General features: G+C 44.4%; 1 protein-coding gene across 3 annotated transcripts in view; it reads left to right on the top strand.

Moving 5' to 3' along the window:
- CEP162 (centrosomal protein 162) overlaps window positions 1-13,688 on the top strand; it is a 2,248,134-nt gene that overhangs the window by 1,150,693 nt on the left and 1,083,753 nt on the right. For all 3 annotated transcript variants that reach the window (XM_069606335.1, XM_069606333.1, XM_069606334.1), the window contains one exon: window positions 11,281-11,550. In XM_069606335.1, the coding sequence (XP_069462436.1) occupies window positions 11,281-11,550 (270 nt within the window). The remainder of the gene's footprint in view (window positions 1-11,280; window positions 11,551-13,688) is intronic.

Genomic DNA, 13,688 nt, shown 5'->3' with positions numbered 1-13,688 from the left:
TCTGCAAACTCCATTAGGACACTTATCTTTGGTCAGAGTAGGGAAAGTTAGCAAGCTCTGCAGGGTGCATAGAGAAGCCTGCATTTTGTGTAACCTCTCTAACTGTAGTCTAGAATTAGACAGTACGGCTTACTCTGAGGTAGCACTAACCAGGGGGATTATACATGTCTTGGTTCAGGAGGAAATCTGACAAGAGAGATGTTCCTATGACCCTCAAAATAGAAATAAAAACCTTGATCTGTCTTTTATGTGCCATCTGTAACATTAATCACATTGTTGTCGGGCCCTTTGTCTCTTAATCTATGTCAACCACGTGACACCCCCAAACAGGGGACACAGGCTATGAGTTTGATGTGGGATATTAGAGTGAACTGTGGTACAGTGGAGAACCCCCTTAAAAAAGAAGGCTATTCCGGACATTTTTATAGCCGCCATTGTAGCACTGGCATAATGACATTATTATTGTATTGATTTAGCGCAGACCTAACTTCGAGAAGCAACAGAGCGCTTTACAGAGGTAGACAACAATACAGACACCCAACAGAGTGCTTAACAGAGGTATGCAACAGTACAGATTCATAACAGTGCAATTTTCAGAGGTTATAACAGAACAGATATACAGCATGGGTAGGATACAGAGGGGCACAGAGGAGGGGTAGAGCTGTACAGGTTGGTCAGGTCGAATAGTGGTGGACAGCGTCTAGCGAGTCAGGTGGCGCGGAGGGCAACGTTATGGCCTAGGTGTTGAGGAGGAGAGACTCCTTTGAAGAGGTGGGTCTTGAGTTATTTTCTGAATTGTAGGAGCATGGGGGCAAGTCTAATGCTAACGGGGAAGAGGTTTCATAGTCTTGTGGTGTAGGCAGAGAAGGCTTGTTTTCTGGTCCTTTCCTTTTTGCAGTGGTGTATTTCAAGTGTGCATGTGTGCTGACTTCTAGTGTTGCGATGTCCGCCAGAGATGCTTAGTTTCTCAGCAAGGTAGCTGAGTGACTTGAGGGCGACTGCCTTATAGATGATGCACCAAGACTCGGAGGACATATTCATCATGCTTAAATGTGGGGATCTCTGTATGGGAAATAATCAGGCTGGCAGTGTTGTATCAGTTGGTAGTATGGAGAAATAGTATTGACAAAAGCGCTTGAGGAGATCTGTTTCTGGGTTGCCCAACTTTTCATTTGTTCCTTGGTGGTTTATACCTTTTTGGTCACTCTTCTTGAGTTTTAAACAATGTGCACATAATTGCTTTCACTGGTGTTTCTGTGGGTTTAGGCGTAGTTTTGCAGTGAGCTGTTTACTTTTGTAGCATCATTTCTAGTTTTTGCTTAACCCTTTGGTATTTTAAGATTTTTCTGTTTATCATTCCTATTTGCTGTTTCCCATATGTTTGAATGCATTATATAATATTTGGCTTATTTAAGATTGAGAGATTGTTTTTGAAGTTCTTGTTTGTGTTGAGTGTGCCTCAGTTTGGGAGTGTCTGAATTATTGGATCTTATTTAGTGCATCCAGTTTAAGGAAAGATAGATTGTTGTTTGTGGGTTTGAGAAACCTAGCCGTATTCTCCCATTAGGTATTCCGTTTAAGAAAAGATAGATTGTTGTATGTGGGTGTGCGAAACCTAGGGGTATTCTCCTCTGTTCAGGTGGCCTGGGGAGGGACATCGCTCTTGAATCCCAACCCTGGGGGGGGACGATCGAGGAAGGATCACGTGGGTAGGGGAGTCCAGGGTTGTCCTTGTGGGAATATTCTGGTAGAGACGCAGTATTCTAACTGGACAGTGGAGGAGGAAGTCCCAGATGCCTTCTTTGGATATCTTGATTCCCATAAACCAAATCCAGGTAGCAAGATCCTTAGATCTCATTCTATCTGTCACAACCCCAGAGTGAGAAGGGAAGGAGCTGATTACCCAAAGGGGAGAGGGAGGAAGGCGCACATAATACAAGATCAGTACAGTAAATAATAACAAATTAACAGTGTTGAAAAATGTACACTATATACACAAAATAGGTAGACGACAATACTGTGTTTTGGCCACATTCATAGGCTCTTTAGTGTAGCTGGCAAATGGTTGGCCTTCATCACGACGGACAAACAAGTTGGATTTCGGATGTCCTACGGTTCTCTGTCAAGAAATGACATGAGAAATGTGGTTTAGAATGTGCGTGGGTTTCAGTGACATTAGTATAATTTTAGAGGGCAGTAGTGTTGACTACCTATTTTTTGTATATAGTGTACATTTTTCAACACTGTTAATTGGGTATTATTTCCTGTACCTCATGCACATGTTATTTGTCTATCAGAATCCCTAGGTTGTGTAAGGGATTATAGATGTTTTTCTGCATTTAATTCCACCCAACACAGCTGGACTAACAAACTATGTATTATGTACAAAATGTCTGTTAATGTGTGTCCTACTCCACCAAATTGATCATAAAATCACGTTATGCATTAAAATCTCTGGGACAAAGCATTGTCTTTGTGCTCACACTGCAACTAAGAGAAATATCTATTTTTTTTCAAGGTCAATGTGATGTATGTGTGTGGTTTCAGTCACCCTGATCACTTGATTATATAGGGCAAGTTAGACCTTCAACCATCCTGACATTTAAGTTAATACATATTCTGTTGGCTGTATCGTACATCATGATGCCTTCACAATACATACTAGTCATTGTAGAATAAGCTACCTGATATCCTGAGGCTTTCCCCCCAAGAGCCAACACAACACAAAGAATCCTGAAACACTGGCTCTTTCTTTTCCTGAGTAGGGTTTCCAAAGGAAATATTAACTGACCAGACCTCTACTTTCATGAGTAAGTATATGGGGGAAGTTAAACAACTGTTGCTTATCTCCACACTACGTACATCAGTGTATCATCCCGAGACAGATGGCCTTGTGGAGAGATTTTATACATTTCTAAAAAAAATACTTTGGAAGTTAGTTGAAAAGAATGGTAACATCTGGGATCAGATGATAGCCTAGGCTTTGTTTGCAGTTAGGAAAACCCCTCCGGCATCTACAGGATTTTCCGCATTTGTACTCTTTTATGGGCGAGAACCTTGGGATGTTCTGGACATGCTAAGAGAAACATGGGAAGAAAGGGAAGAAGCCCCACTTCGAATCTCCCAAACTGCAACTAGGCTTAAGAACAACAAAAGACCTCCTATGATAAAAGTTTCTTTGAGGTCTATCTCCATAGGTAAAAAAGTGCTGGTGTTGTAGCCCACTTCTAAAAATGTGCTTATACCGATTACCTGGACCTAGAAAAGAGACTATCATCCAGGCAGTTAAAACCATGCTTGAGGCTAACATCATCAAACCTTCTAATAGTCCTTGGACCTCCCCTATAATGTTAGTGGCAAAACCTGATGGAAGTTGGAGGTTTGTTTTGTATAGACTTTGGAAAGATGAATGCTATCTCTGCCTTCGACACTTGCCCAATGCCCTGTATCAATGCTTTGATTGACCCGCAGGGTAATGCTGTCTACCTTTCAACAATAGATCTAACAAAAGCATATGGGCAAGTTCCTTTGTATGGCCCTGATGAAGAGAATACTGCCTTTGCTATTCCCATAGGATTGTTTCATTTCAAAATCCTGCCATTTGGTCTACATGGTGATCCTGCAACATTTCAGAGGCTAATGGATAAAATCCCACAGCCATACTTGGATTTTTGCAGAGCCTATATAGGCAACAGTGTTATACATAGCAAGACAAGGGAAAACCATCTGTACCACCTTTACACAGTCATGAGGGTGTTAAGCTAAGCAGGGATAGCCCCAGAAAAGACGAGTTGGCCCAATCTGGGTTGAATATTTGGTGTTTTTTGTGGGTAATGGTACTTGTCCAACCACAGCAAGAAGGTGAGAGCTGTTCTCGATACTCCCACTCCAAAAACAAAAAAAGATCTGAGGGCCTTTTTGGGGCTAATCGGTTACTACAGCAGATTTATTCTGAATTTTTACAACAGGATTAGCTGAAAAATGAAAGAACACCAAGCCCCAAAAGATCAAATGCGAGGATGAAGACGAAATTTGTGATATAATCCTGAAGCAAGCCCCTATGCCAGAGCCCTGTTTTGAAAGTGGCTGATTTTTCAAAATAATTCATCCTCCTTCTCTGCTAGGGTTAGGAGCCACCCTCTCACAAAATCACGATGGTTTGGAACACCCAATTCTATACATCAGTATGAAGTTGTTCCGCAGGGAGAAAAACTACTCAGTCATAGAGTTAGAAGCACTGGCAATCAAGTGGGCAGTGATACATCTGAAGTACTACCTCTTGGGTCGTAGGTTTCGATTAATAACCGACCACTCCCCTTTGGTATTGATTAGTCAGAGGAAGGAGTCCAACCCTCGGGTGAAGTGGTTCTTGGACCTCCAACTTTATTGCTTCGCAGTAGAACACCGAAAGGGCTGAGAGCAAGGTAACGTAACTTGCTCTCCCGGTTTCCCTGTGAAGCTCCCCGGTACAACCCGCATAGGGGAAGGCTATGTGAGAAACATGAGGGTATCCTCACACCTACTCCCCTTGGATTCTCTTCTCAGGAGACCAGGGAAAGGCCATTGCTTTTGGATCCCGACCCTGGGGGTGGATAAGCGAGGGAGGATCACATGGGTGGAGGGTCCTTGGGAATTGGGGGGAAGGCTATCCACAGGCGAGACATGGCATCCCGTTTCCCTTCTGAAGATCAACCTAACCCTCTGCAGGCCTTTATGGGCTATTGTCACACATTTCCCATTCTTTAAAACATAATGGTACTAGGATGAGGAAGAGGCAACAAAGAGTGATGAACACTGGTAGGTATGATAATGATATGATGATATGATATGGCATTTATAACGTGCCTATACACGCGGTGCGACAAGGCAAGGGAGGGGATCAAAGGGAGGACGGACAATGATCCTACTAGGCCAGGTGTCATTCAGATCGTTCAAGAGCATGGAAAGATGGCAGGGACAGTGGAGTACAAGGCAAAGATGAAAGCAATAATTAAGTAGCAGCCAGCATGTGGCAAGTGCATGGTAAGTGCAGACATCAGTTGTCAAGGGCAGGGAGGGGGACTGTATGGATACAGAGACAGTCCCCAAGTGCGGGGGTTGCCAGGTGGACAGTGCAGGTGTGAAACGGTGGCGGGGAAGGACCTGGTCCCGAGATCAGAGGGTGTCCAGGTAGTGCAGTTCCAGATACAACTAGGAGGTCAGCAGAGGAGGGGAGGAGAAAAAGCAGAAGCAAAGAGAAAGGTTTTGAGGATCTTCCTGAACCGGAGAGGGTTCTCCTCCAGTTTAAGGGAGGCAGGGAGGCTGTTCCAGAGGGAGGCCCCAGCCAAGGAAAGAGATCTCCCACCAACTTGTTGCTTGGAGAAGCGACTGACCCTGAGGGAGTTGGAGGCGGATGAGCGAAGAGCTTGAGAAGGGAGACATATAGGAAGAGAGAGTTGAAGGTATTGAGGCCCAGGCCCCAGAAGGCCTTTTTGATGATGCAGAGGGTTTTTAACTTAATCCTCGCAGCCACTGGGAGCCAGGGCAGAGATTTCAGTCCTGGAGAGATACAATCCGTGGGCTTGAGGCCAAGGACAAGTCTCGCAGTCCTGGTCCGGTTAAGTTGCAGAGGGCAGAGAGTAGAAGCAGGCAGATTTAGAAAGAGGCTGTTGCAATAGTCCAGCCTAGAGAGAACCAGAGCTCTGGAGACAGTGAGCTTCTGCGGGAAGGAAAGGAAAGGAAGAATACCTCTAAGGAGGTGCAGCTGGTAGTGTGACTTCTTAGAGACGTCAGAGATGTGAAGAGAGAAGGAGAGTGTGGAGTCGAAGATGACCCCCAGGTTTTTAGCCTTGCAGGTGAGAGCAGGAAGAAGGCCAAGAGAGGCCGGCCAGAGGGCTGCAAGGAAGGAGGCAGCGGGTGTGCTGATGAGGAGAATCTCAGTATTACTGGCATTAAGGCAGAAGTCATTGGCGGCACACCACTCCTGGATAGCAGACAGTCAGAGATGAGGGAGGGAGAGGAAGAGGCCGAGGGTAGCCTGAGAATGAGATGGGTGTCATCCGCATAGCACTGAAAGTTGGGGCAGAGAGCGGCAATGCGGTGGGCAAGGAGTGCCAGGTATTGGTTGAACAGCCAGGATGAGAGGTTAGCTCCCTGGGGGACACCACAGATAGAGAAAAAGATAGCGGAAAGGAAGGACCCAAAAGATAGCCATTTCACCTCTCTTTTACTGTGACGAGGAAGCGGCCTACAGAGTTTTGTGAAGTTCAGGCATGTCCCTTTAACTATGGTCAGGCAATTGAATTAAATGGTCCACCCCTGAACACCTGAGGGCACTTAACAATCCTCAAGAATATAAAAGCGCAGGCAGTTCAACAAGAAAGAAAGCAGGAGAAACTAGAGCGGGAGAAACTGAGATATTTAAAACCTGCTGGCGGGAAGCAGGAGCAGTGGCGAACTGCGTGAAGGGAACCAGCGTGCAACCTGGAAGCTGTGACACTCGGCGAGGCATAACGGAGAGAAGGAGCAGGCGGCAGGACAGCAGGCCCGTGCAGAAGGGGCCTCCAGAGGACCGGAAGGAAAGCAATTGCTTCAGAGGGTCGGGCCACTCAGCCCAGAGAACACTGTTCCTCCCGGAAATAGAAGGCTGGCAAGGGTGTGCAAAGCCATGGAGCAGATGGGAGAGGCAGCTGGGTTTCCCGAACGAACAAGCAGCTGGAGTCACATTAAGAGAAGGGTTGCATACCAATACAGGGTCGGTGAAAAGACTGGTGAGCCTGCCAGAAACCAGTGGGGAAACAGGTGGTCTAGAAGGGGCAGTGCTCTACGCTAAGATTCTAGTATCTGACGAGAACATGCAGAAAGACTGTTGATGTGCCTTGAGAGACCTGAAATCAAAGAAAGCAAAAGTTCTAGAGGGAACCATGAGTTGATGTGTGCGAGTGCCAAAAATTATTTTTAATACAGAACAAATTGAAAGCATTTTTCAATACCGCAATATGAAAGTTTGATTGAATAAGCATTTCTGAATGCCACACAAAGATAAAGTAAACAAAGAGAATGTTTTGAATAAAACAAAAGCAACATGGTTCAAATGGTGGCAAATACCACAAAGCAAGTTGAATGAAATACAAGTATTGGCAAAATCCCAGAAGGGTGTGAAAAGAGAGACCAGTATGAATAGCATAACCAAGTAAAGGATAAACAAGCTTCTGGTAAAACAAAGGTACTTTCTCACTGTTAAGAGAAAGAAGTGGACATTTGTTGCAAAACCTGATGAAAAGGGTATCGGTTACGTGACTTGTGATGGTGGGACTGTGTGCTCTGTTAACTGCGCCTAGACTGAGAGAACCCCTGCATGGGAGCGATTTTAAAGAACAGCCGCCAAGAAAGCATTACCGGTTGCGTGACCTGTGATGGGTGGACCATTTCTTTTTTTAAAGGTCTTTCTCGTGTTTTACTCTGCCCGCCAAAACAGGTTTGGTTCCTTTGTTCGCTGTCCTTTGGCAGGCTTCTGCACAAAAACCCTCCTAGGTGCCTGATAGTCTTGGTAGACAGGATGTGAGGGAGGGGTTTTAGGATCCCTGCTCAGGTTTCCCTTGGAAACCCAAGTCGCACTCTTGTTTGATTGGTTAGGTGACTGTCCTGCCAGGACAGCCACCCTGCTGTATGATTGACAGCCAGGCTGTGTGAATGGGGGGACAACTGCATAAAAAGCAGGTCTCTGGTACTTGGAAGGCAGAGTTGCCACTGGATCGAGAGACCCAAAGAGAAGCTGAAAGAAGAGGACCACTACCATGACTGAACCTCCCGGTGAAGCCCTGCTGCGGGTCCGAATCTCCAAACTGGTGGGACCAACCAGTTTGCCAAACACCAAGCAAGGCCTCCCTCTCCTGGTCGAATTTGCTGTGCACATCTGTAGTGAACCGGATAGCCAGGAGGACCGGACCCTGTTTGGGTTTTAAGGAGCGCACCTTTTATTTGTTGCTTTGATCTGCTGCTGGTTTCTTCCCTCGGCAGTGCAGGACCCTCCAGTCTTCCTTCTTCATGTTAGTCCGACAGTCGCTTCAGGAACCTTGAGCCTGCAGGATTAACCAGGAACTTTTGCCTCGGCTACAGCATTCTTCTTCTTCTTCTTCTAAGGTACTGTTCAAACCTGGTTGTTCATTCGGTCCGACCGCGGTGAAAGTGTTATAAATCTTTCGCCAATCCGAGGGCTTGTCCTTCTCTACTCTTTTAAGTAACTTTTCTTCCGACCAACTTTGTTTCGAACTCTTGGCAAAGACTTAACCGCAAACTACTCTGAACTGTGTGATCCTCTGCATAGACTCTGAACCATTAACATTGGCCCAGGCCTATTGATTTGAATCCTCATTGTAGCAATCCTTTTCTAGATTGCCCTGCCTACTTACTTGTTGGGGCTGCTTAATTTTGTATAACCTTGTCTTTCCCTCCCTTTTTAAATTGCCAGAGTGCCATTTTGCTCACGCTTCATTTTGAGCTTAACTTGTCCAGAATTGATTGGGTGTTGTGTAGTGTATTAAGAGTGTGGTTTTCTGCTGCTTTATTTAGTGAACTGTTTTACAAATGAATGTGTAAATAAATGTATATTCTTTTACTCAGAAACCTTGAGTCGGTGTTTGTCTGAACCAAAGTAATTACTGTCCTTTGTGTAACTTCTGATACTGCTCACTTTACTCTTGAGATAAGTCTGGCTGCTCAGCCATCGCTACCACTTTACTGTGTAGCACAGGCTTGTACCAAAGGTGAATTTGTACTTGCACTTGTAGTCTTAATTGTGTGTGGTGTTCCCTAAGGGTACTGCATATGATTCTACCTAACACAACACAGCCCTGATTTCTATAACTGCTTAAAACGCAGTTGTGATGCAAAGGAATATGTGCTCAGCCACCACAGTGCAGCCTTTATTTCTGTAACTGCTAAAAGCCGTTTGGTGAGGCAAGGATTTCTGTTGGGCTGGTAAATGTACCCCGCAAAATACACCCACCCTCGACCCGGGGTCGTGTTGGTTTCACCCCCTTTCGCCGACTGCACAGATGCCCGGTGATTCAGTACTTCCGCTCTCTCCTGCAATCATTTTCGGATCAATGGCACTGGTGTGCTCCACATGCTGTCGTCCCAGCACAGCAGTCAGGAAAGAGATGGAAACCAGACTCAACGGAGTACATGCACTAGCAGCCCCTCCCCCACACAGGCCTCTGTAGTGCCGGCCTCCAGCAGGGGGCCCGCCTCCTCCTGGCGGAGGTCCAAGCCATCAAATCACAATGTCCGAGTCCCTCCGGGGCCCTAGCCTTGATCCACTGCCGCCCCATGCTAGCAGCTGTCTTTTCCTGTGCGGGAGGTCCCAATAGCAGGCACTTTCAAGGATATTTTGTTATTAGGATTTCGCCGGGGCCGGAGCACTCTTATCAGGCAAGGCAACCATTCTCCTTGCCGCTCTCCAGCCCTCCCTCGGAGAAAGGATTCTATAAAGACTGTGAGTGGCTGGAAGGCGTCCTCCGACTGGTATGAACCTTCTCAGGGTGACATACCCTTTCTTTTTCTAGGAACTAGAAAATTGGGACTACCAAAGGACACCCTTGAGAAAGGCAGAGAGTGCTAGTCTTAGTTTGATAAGTTTCACACAGATTAGGGAAGGAGAGACCTTGCTGGTGTTTCAAGAGGAGGGCACCTTTTTGTTGAAGATTTTTATTCACTTGGAATAATTTGTTTGAAAGACTCTTTTTGAAAGCTCAGAAAGGGACACCTTAAAACAACCAGAGGAGATGGGAATGTAGGTTGGATTGCTGGCCATGTCACCAAATTATTTGGTATTTACTGAAAAATAGTGCCTATGGGACTTGTAGAAAAAATATTTTAATAATAATAAATATATGAGCACATTCAAAATCTAGATAGTTTAGCAGAAAGGGAACCTTAAGGTATTGTCATAAGATTAACAAAATAACATTATGACCAGCCAAATATTGAATACATGGCCACAAATAAACATTCCAGAAAAGAAAAATAAATCAAATATCATACAAAATACATTTGCATAGAATCATACTATCCGTTTGTGTGTGATTCGTTCTACATTGGCTTTCTGGGTTATGTGCCATCAAGACTTTACCCAAACTCAGGATTGGATTCTATCATACAGGCAATTCAAACGTTGTTTGCTGGAGACACGTGCTGCTCAGGCACCATTTCAAAAAAGCTCTGTTTCTGATATTATGAGTTGTGTGACCTCTGGCTGTTCTACTTTCTTCTCCATCCAAGTAATGTCTAGGCCATCGCATGCATTCTGCCTTCATTAAGGTATGCCCATCCATGTTTTTGTCCATGTTTGTCAGGAGGCTAAGGAGATAGAGTTTGCAATGCCTTATCTAGTCTGGAAGCAATATGAAGGGCGGGGGGGCTTGTTTAGAAGCATATTATGTTCAGTCATGACCGCTAATTCTTCCTACTCCTTTTCTTAGGAATCTGGGAATAATATTCAATGATTTTACCTTTGGAAATTGGGAAAACCTGATAACATCTAAGAATATTCTCACTCACCTTTACCCCATAATGAAAATAATAAAAGCTCTTGCCAGCAGTTGTTTGTATTTTTACCTTTCATTTATCTTTCTTATTCTTTCACTTCAATCTCTTCTTATGTGAACAATTCTAAATATTCCTCCTAGTCCCCAAGAAACTTCATCATTGACTTTTAAGCCTTTTGTTATTTACTGTTTAACTCCCTTATTGTTTGCAAGGTTTTCTACTTAATGAATACATGTTTGTTATCTGAACTCCAATCTCCCTTGAAGACAGGTCAATCTGTAATGTCTTACCTCCGAGTTTCACTCTCTTCTTTGTAACACACTCCTTGTCTCCAAAGAACATCACTGATATAAAGTGAGTTGGATTTAGACCGTCGTGAGACAGGTTTGTTTTTACCCTACTGATGATGCAATAGTTTCCAGATGAAACTTCAGTTTGGAATCATCTGCTGCTCTTTGTTAGGATTTGTCAAAATCAAAATCGCTTTACGTTTGAAGGCTAGTTTAAGATGCTTACATTTCAATAATTACGTGGAAGTATATAGTCGGCCATGATTTTCAAGCTTTTATTGGTGAGCCTTGTGAGGATTACATCTATGCGTGCTCCACAAGTTATTAAATGATTCCCTCAATAAAGTGAAGTTTCTCTAATGGTTCAAGTACATAAGTGTTTTCTCTGCTCGTCAGCCCCTCAAGTTACTTATGACTAGCCATTTCTTTATGAAAGTGTTGATCAATGTGTAACTTTTTACAGACGAAGTTGGTAATGGATAGCAGTGAACGCATTCATGCAGGAGATTCCTTGGTCAACCTGAGCAGACACACACAGCAAGAACTTGATCTGCAAAAGATTATTGAAGAGCTGGAGGGAAAGTGGAGAGGGGAGCACCTTCTTCTTGAACACCTAAAAGAGGATTATTTACAAAAAGAGAATGACCTGCGGCACAAGATGCAAGAAATGAAACAAGATCAGGAAAGAGAATTGTCACTGCTAAAACAAGAAAACTATGTTCTTCAATCCAAGGTATTCCATTCATTACTGAGGAATTGAAATTAGACACCTTGGTTCAGTTTGCCATTTAGCTCCAACTATTGACAGTCTGCATTCTCCTTGTCATCTTAAATATTGTTTTGTTGAAAAGGGTTCAAAGGCAACCTTCTAAAAGTTATTTAACATAGAAGAAAGACATTTATGTGGTACTGGTACAATTATGTTGAAGATGCCATTGTGGTATGCCTTAGTGTCAGACCATATGTTTCAGTAGACCTCACATTTCAGCACTGTTCGTTAGGGCTTTGATTAGATATTCTATGCTCTTGGACCATTTCATAATGTTGCAGAGGGCAACGGTGTTCTTCATAATTCTGCCCACAGTTGGATGCCTTAGATCAGTGACTTGGATTTTGTGGGTATGCCTTTTTGCTCAGAGCATCACAAGCAGGTTGTTGACACAAGGACCTCATCCTTGCTTTCACTTTTGCAATTTGCCAGCATTACAATCCCTATTCTTAAAGTGGTGGAATTCACACTGGAAACATTAGGTGAGCCATAAAGCTGTCCTGGATAAATGCTGGGAAGCTGCTGCTTGCACAGTGTCCGCTTTCCTCTACAGTCTTACTCTTAACAGAAGGTAATCATTCAATGCTTTGTGAAAACTTGCACCATCTCGAAGCACAACTACTTTAACTTGAAATACATAAGGGATGTGGGCATGCTTTCTTTAGCGTTCGACTCTCAAAGGTAGCCTGACCCTAACATACCTACCCATCTGTTTGAATAGGAGCTGTGTATTGGCCTGTGACCCCCTTATCCGCCCAACGGTGTCATCGTCAGGCGGAAGCTGGCCGCTCTCTAAGGGCCGCTCAATAAGGGCCTGTCTGTGCCCTGGACCTTCATTCTACGTGCCGACATTCGAAACGAGAGGGCAGTAGCCTTCTCCCTCCAGGATTCATCTCACTCCTCATCAGAAGCGTCCTGCTTGACCCAACCACATCACACAATGAGATCAGGGGTCTCATGCAACCCAGTCGAAAATATAGCCGTTTGCCCGTATTAATTTTATCAGCTGCATTGAAGCAACTCCGTTATTCACCCCGTTGACTCTGCATCTTCAGCCATTGTTGATATTATACGGCGTAGCATTCTCTCATTGCCTAGTAACGTGTGCAATGGCCGCGTTGTATGTAGCCTGACCCTAACAGACCTGCCCATCTGTTTAAATAGGAGCAGCTGATTGGCCTGTGACCCCCTTATCCGCCCAACAGCGTCACCGTCATGTGGAAGCTGGCCGCTCTCTTAAGGGCTGCTGAAAAAGGGCCTGTCTGTGCCTGTCTGGGCCGGAAGGGACGAGGGCCGTGGCCTTTTCATACCTTCTTCTACAACATACCCAGAGTACTTCCTTCTTATCACTACCTCCGACGTTATCCTAGCATGCCCTCCAGCCTGAAATGTATGAACCTTGCAGGCTCGAGACTCTTTTCTTTTCTGGTAAGAGCATTAAAAACTGCAAAATGAACCTTTAATAACATGTTGTATTATCAGCTATGAAAGTGTTTCAGGCCTTTCCTACATGTTACGCAAATATATGTTAATGTGTTTGTTTTGCTATGCCTGCAAGCATTCTATATTCAGGAAAGTGCGACTCCATTAATGATGTGCCCTCCTTTCTCTATTTTGCCACTCCTCAATGTAAAATACCACTACCTCAAGTATGTTGCTATGCCATTTTGCACCTAACTGATCTAGCGCTAATAATTATGAGGGTCTAGGACATGTGTATCGGTAACCTACGTGTAACTGTATAGAGAAAAAAACGGTAGCTATGAATGCTAGGACTGTACGTATGCTCTCACTCTTAGCCTACGTCAGGTGCTGATTTTTAACCTAGGGCAGTCGAATCCTTCCCACTATACAAGGGTAACGATACTCGTCACTCTCACCTACTGGATACTCTGCCAGTGACCTATTTGTTTTAGCTAGGCTCAGGGATTCACGTATTACACTGACCCCACAAGTTCATAGTGGTAAACGACTGTGACCACTGCTTGAAATATGAGCGCCGTAACGTGATTCTACATATGTTAATGAACTGCCTACTTAGATATGCATTATTATTGTGGTATGTACGGCTTAACTATGTTAGGACCTCTATGACTCTTATG

The sequence above is a fragment of the Ambystoma mexicanum genome, chromosome 4p, assembly GCF_040938575.1.
Source record: "Ambystoma mexicanum isolate Mex_15411 chromosome 4p, UKY_AmexF1_1, whole genome shotgun sequence".
NCBI lineage: Eukaryota > Metazoa > Chordata > Amphibia > Caudata > Ambystomatidae > Ambystoma > Ambystoma mexicanum.
Note: the sequence above shows the minus strand (reverse complement) of the source record. Positions and strands in the feature narration are given on the sequence as shown.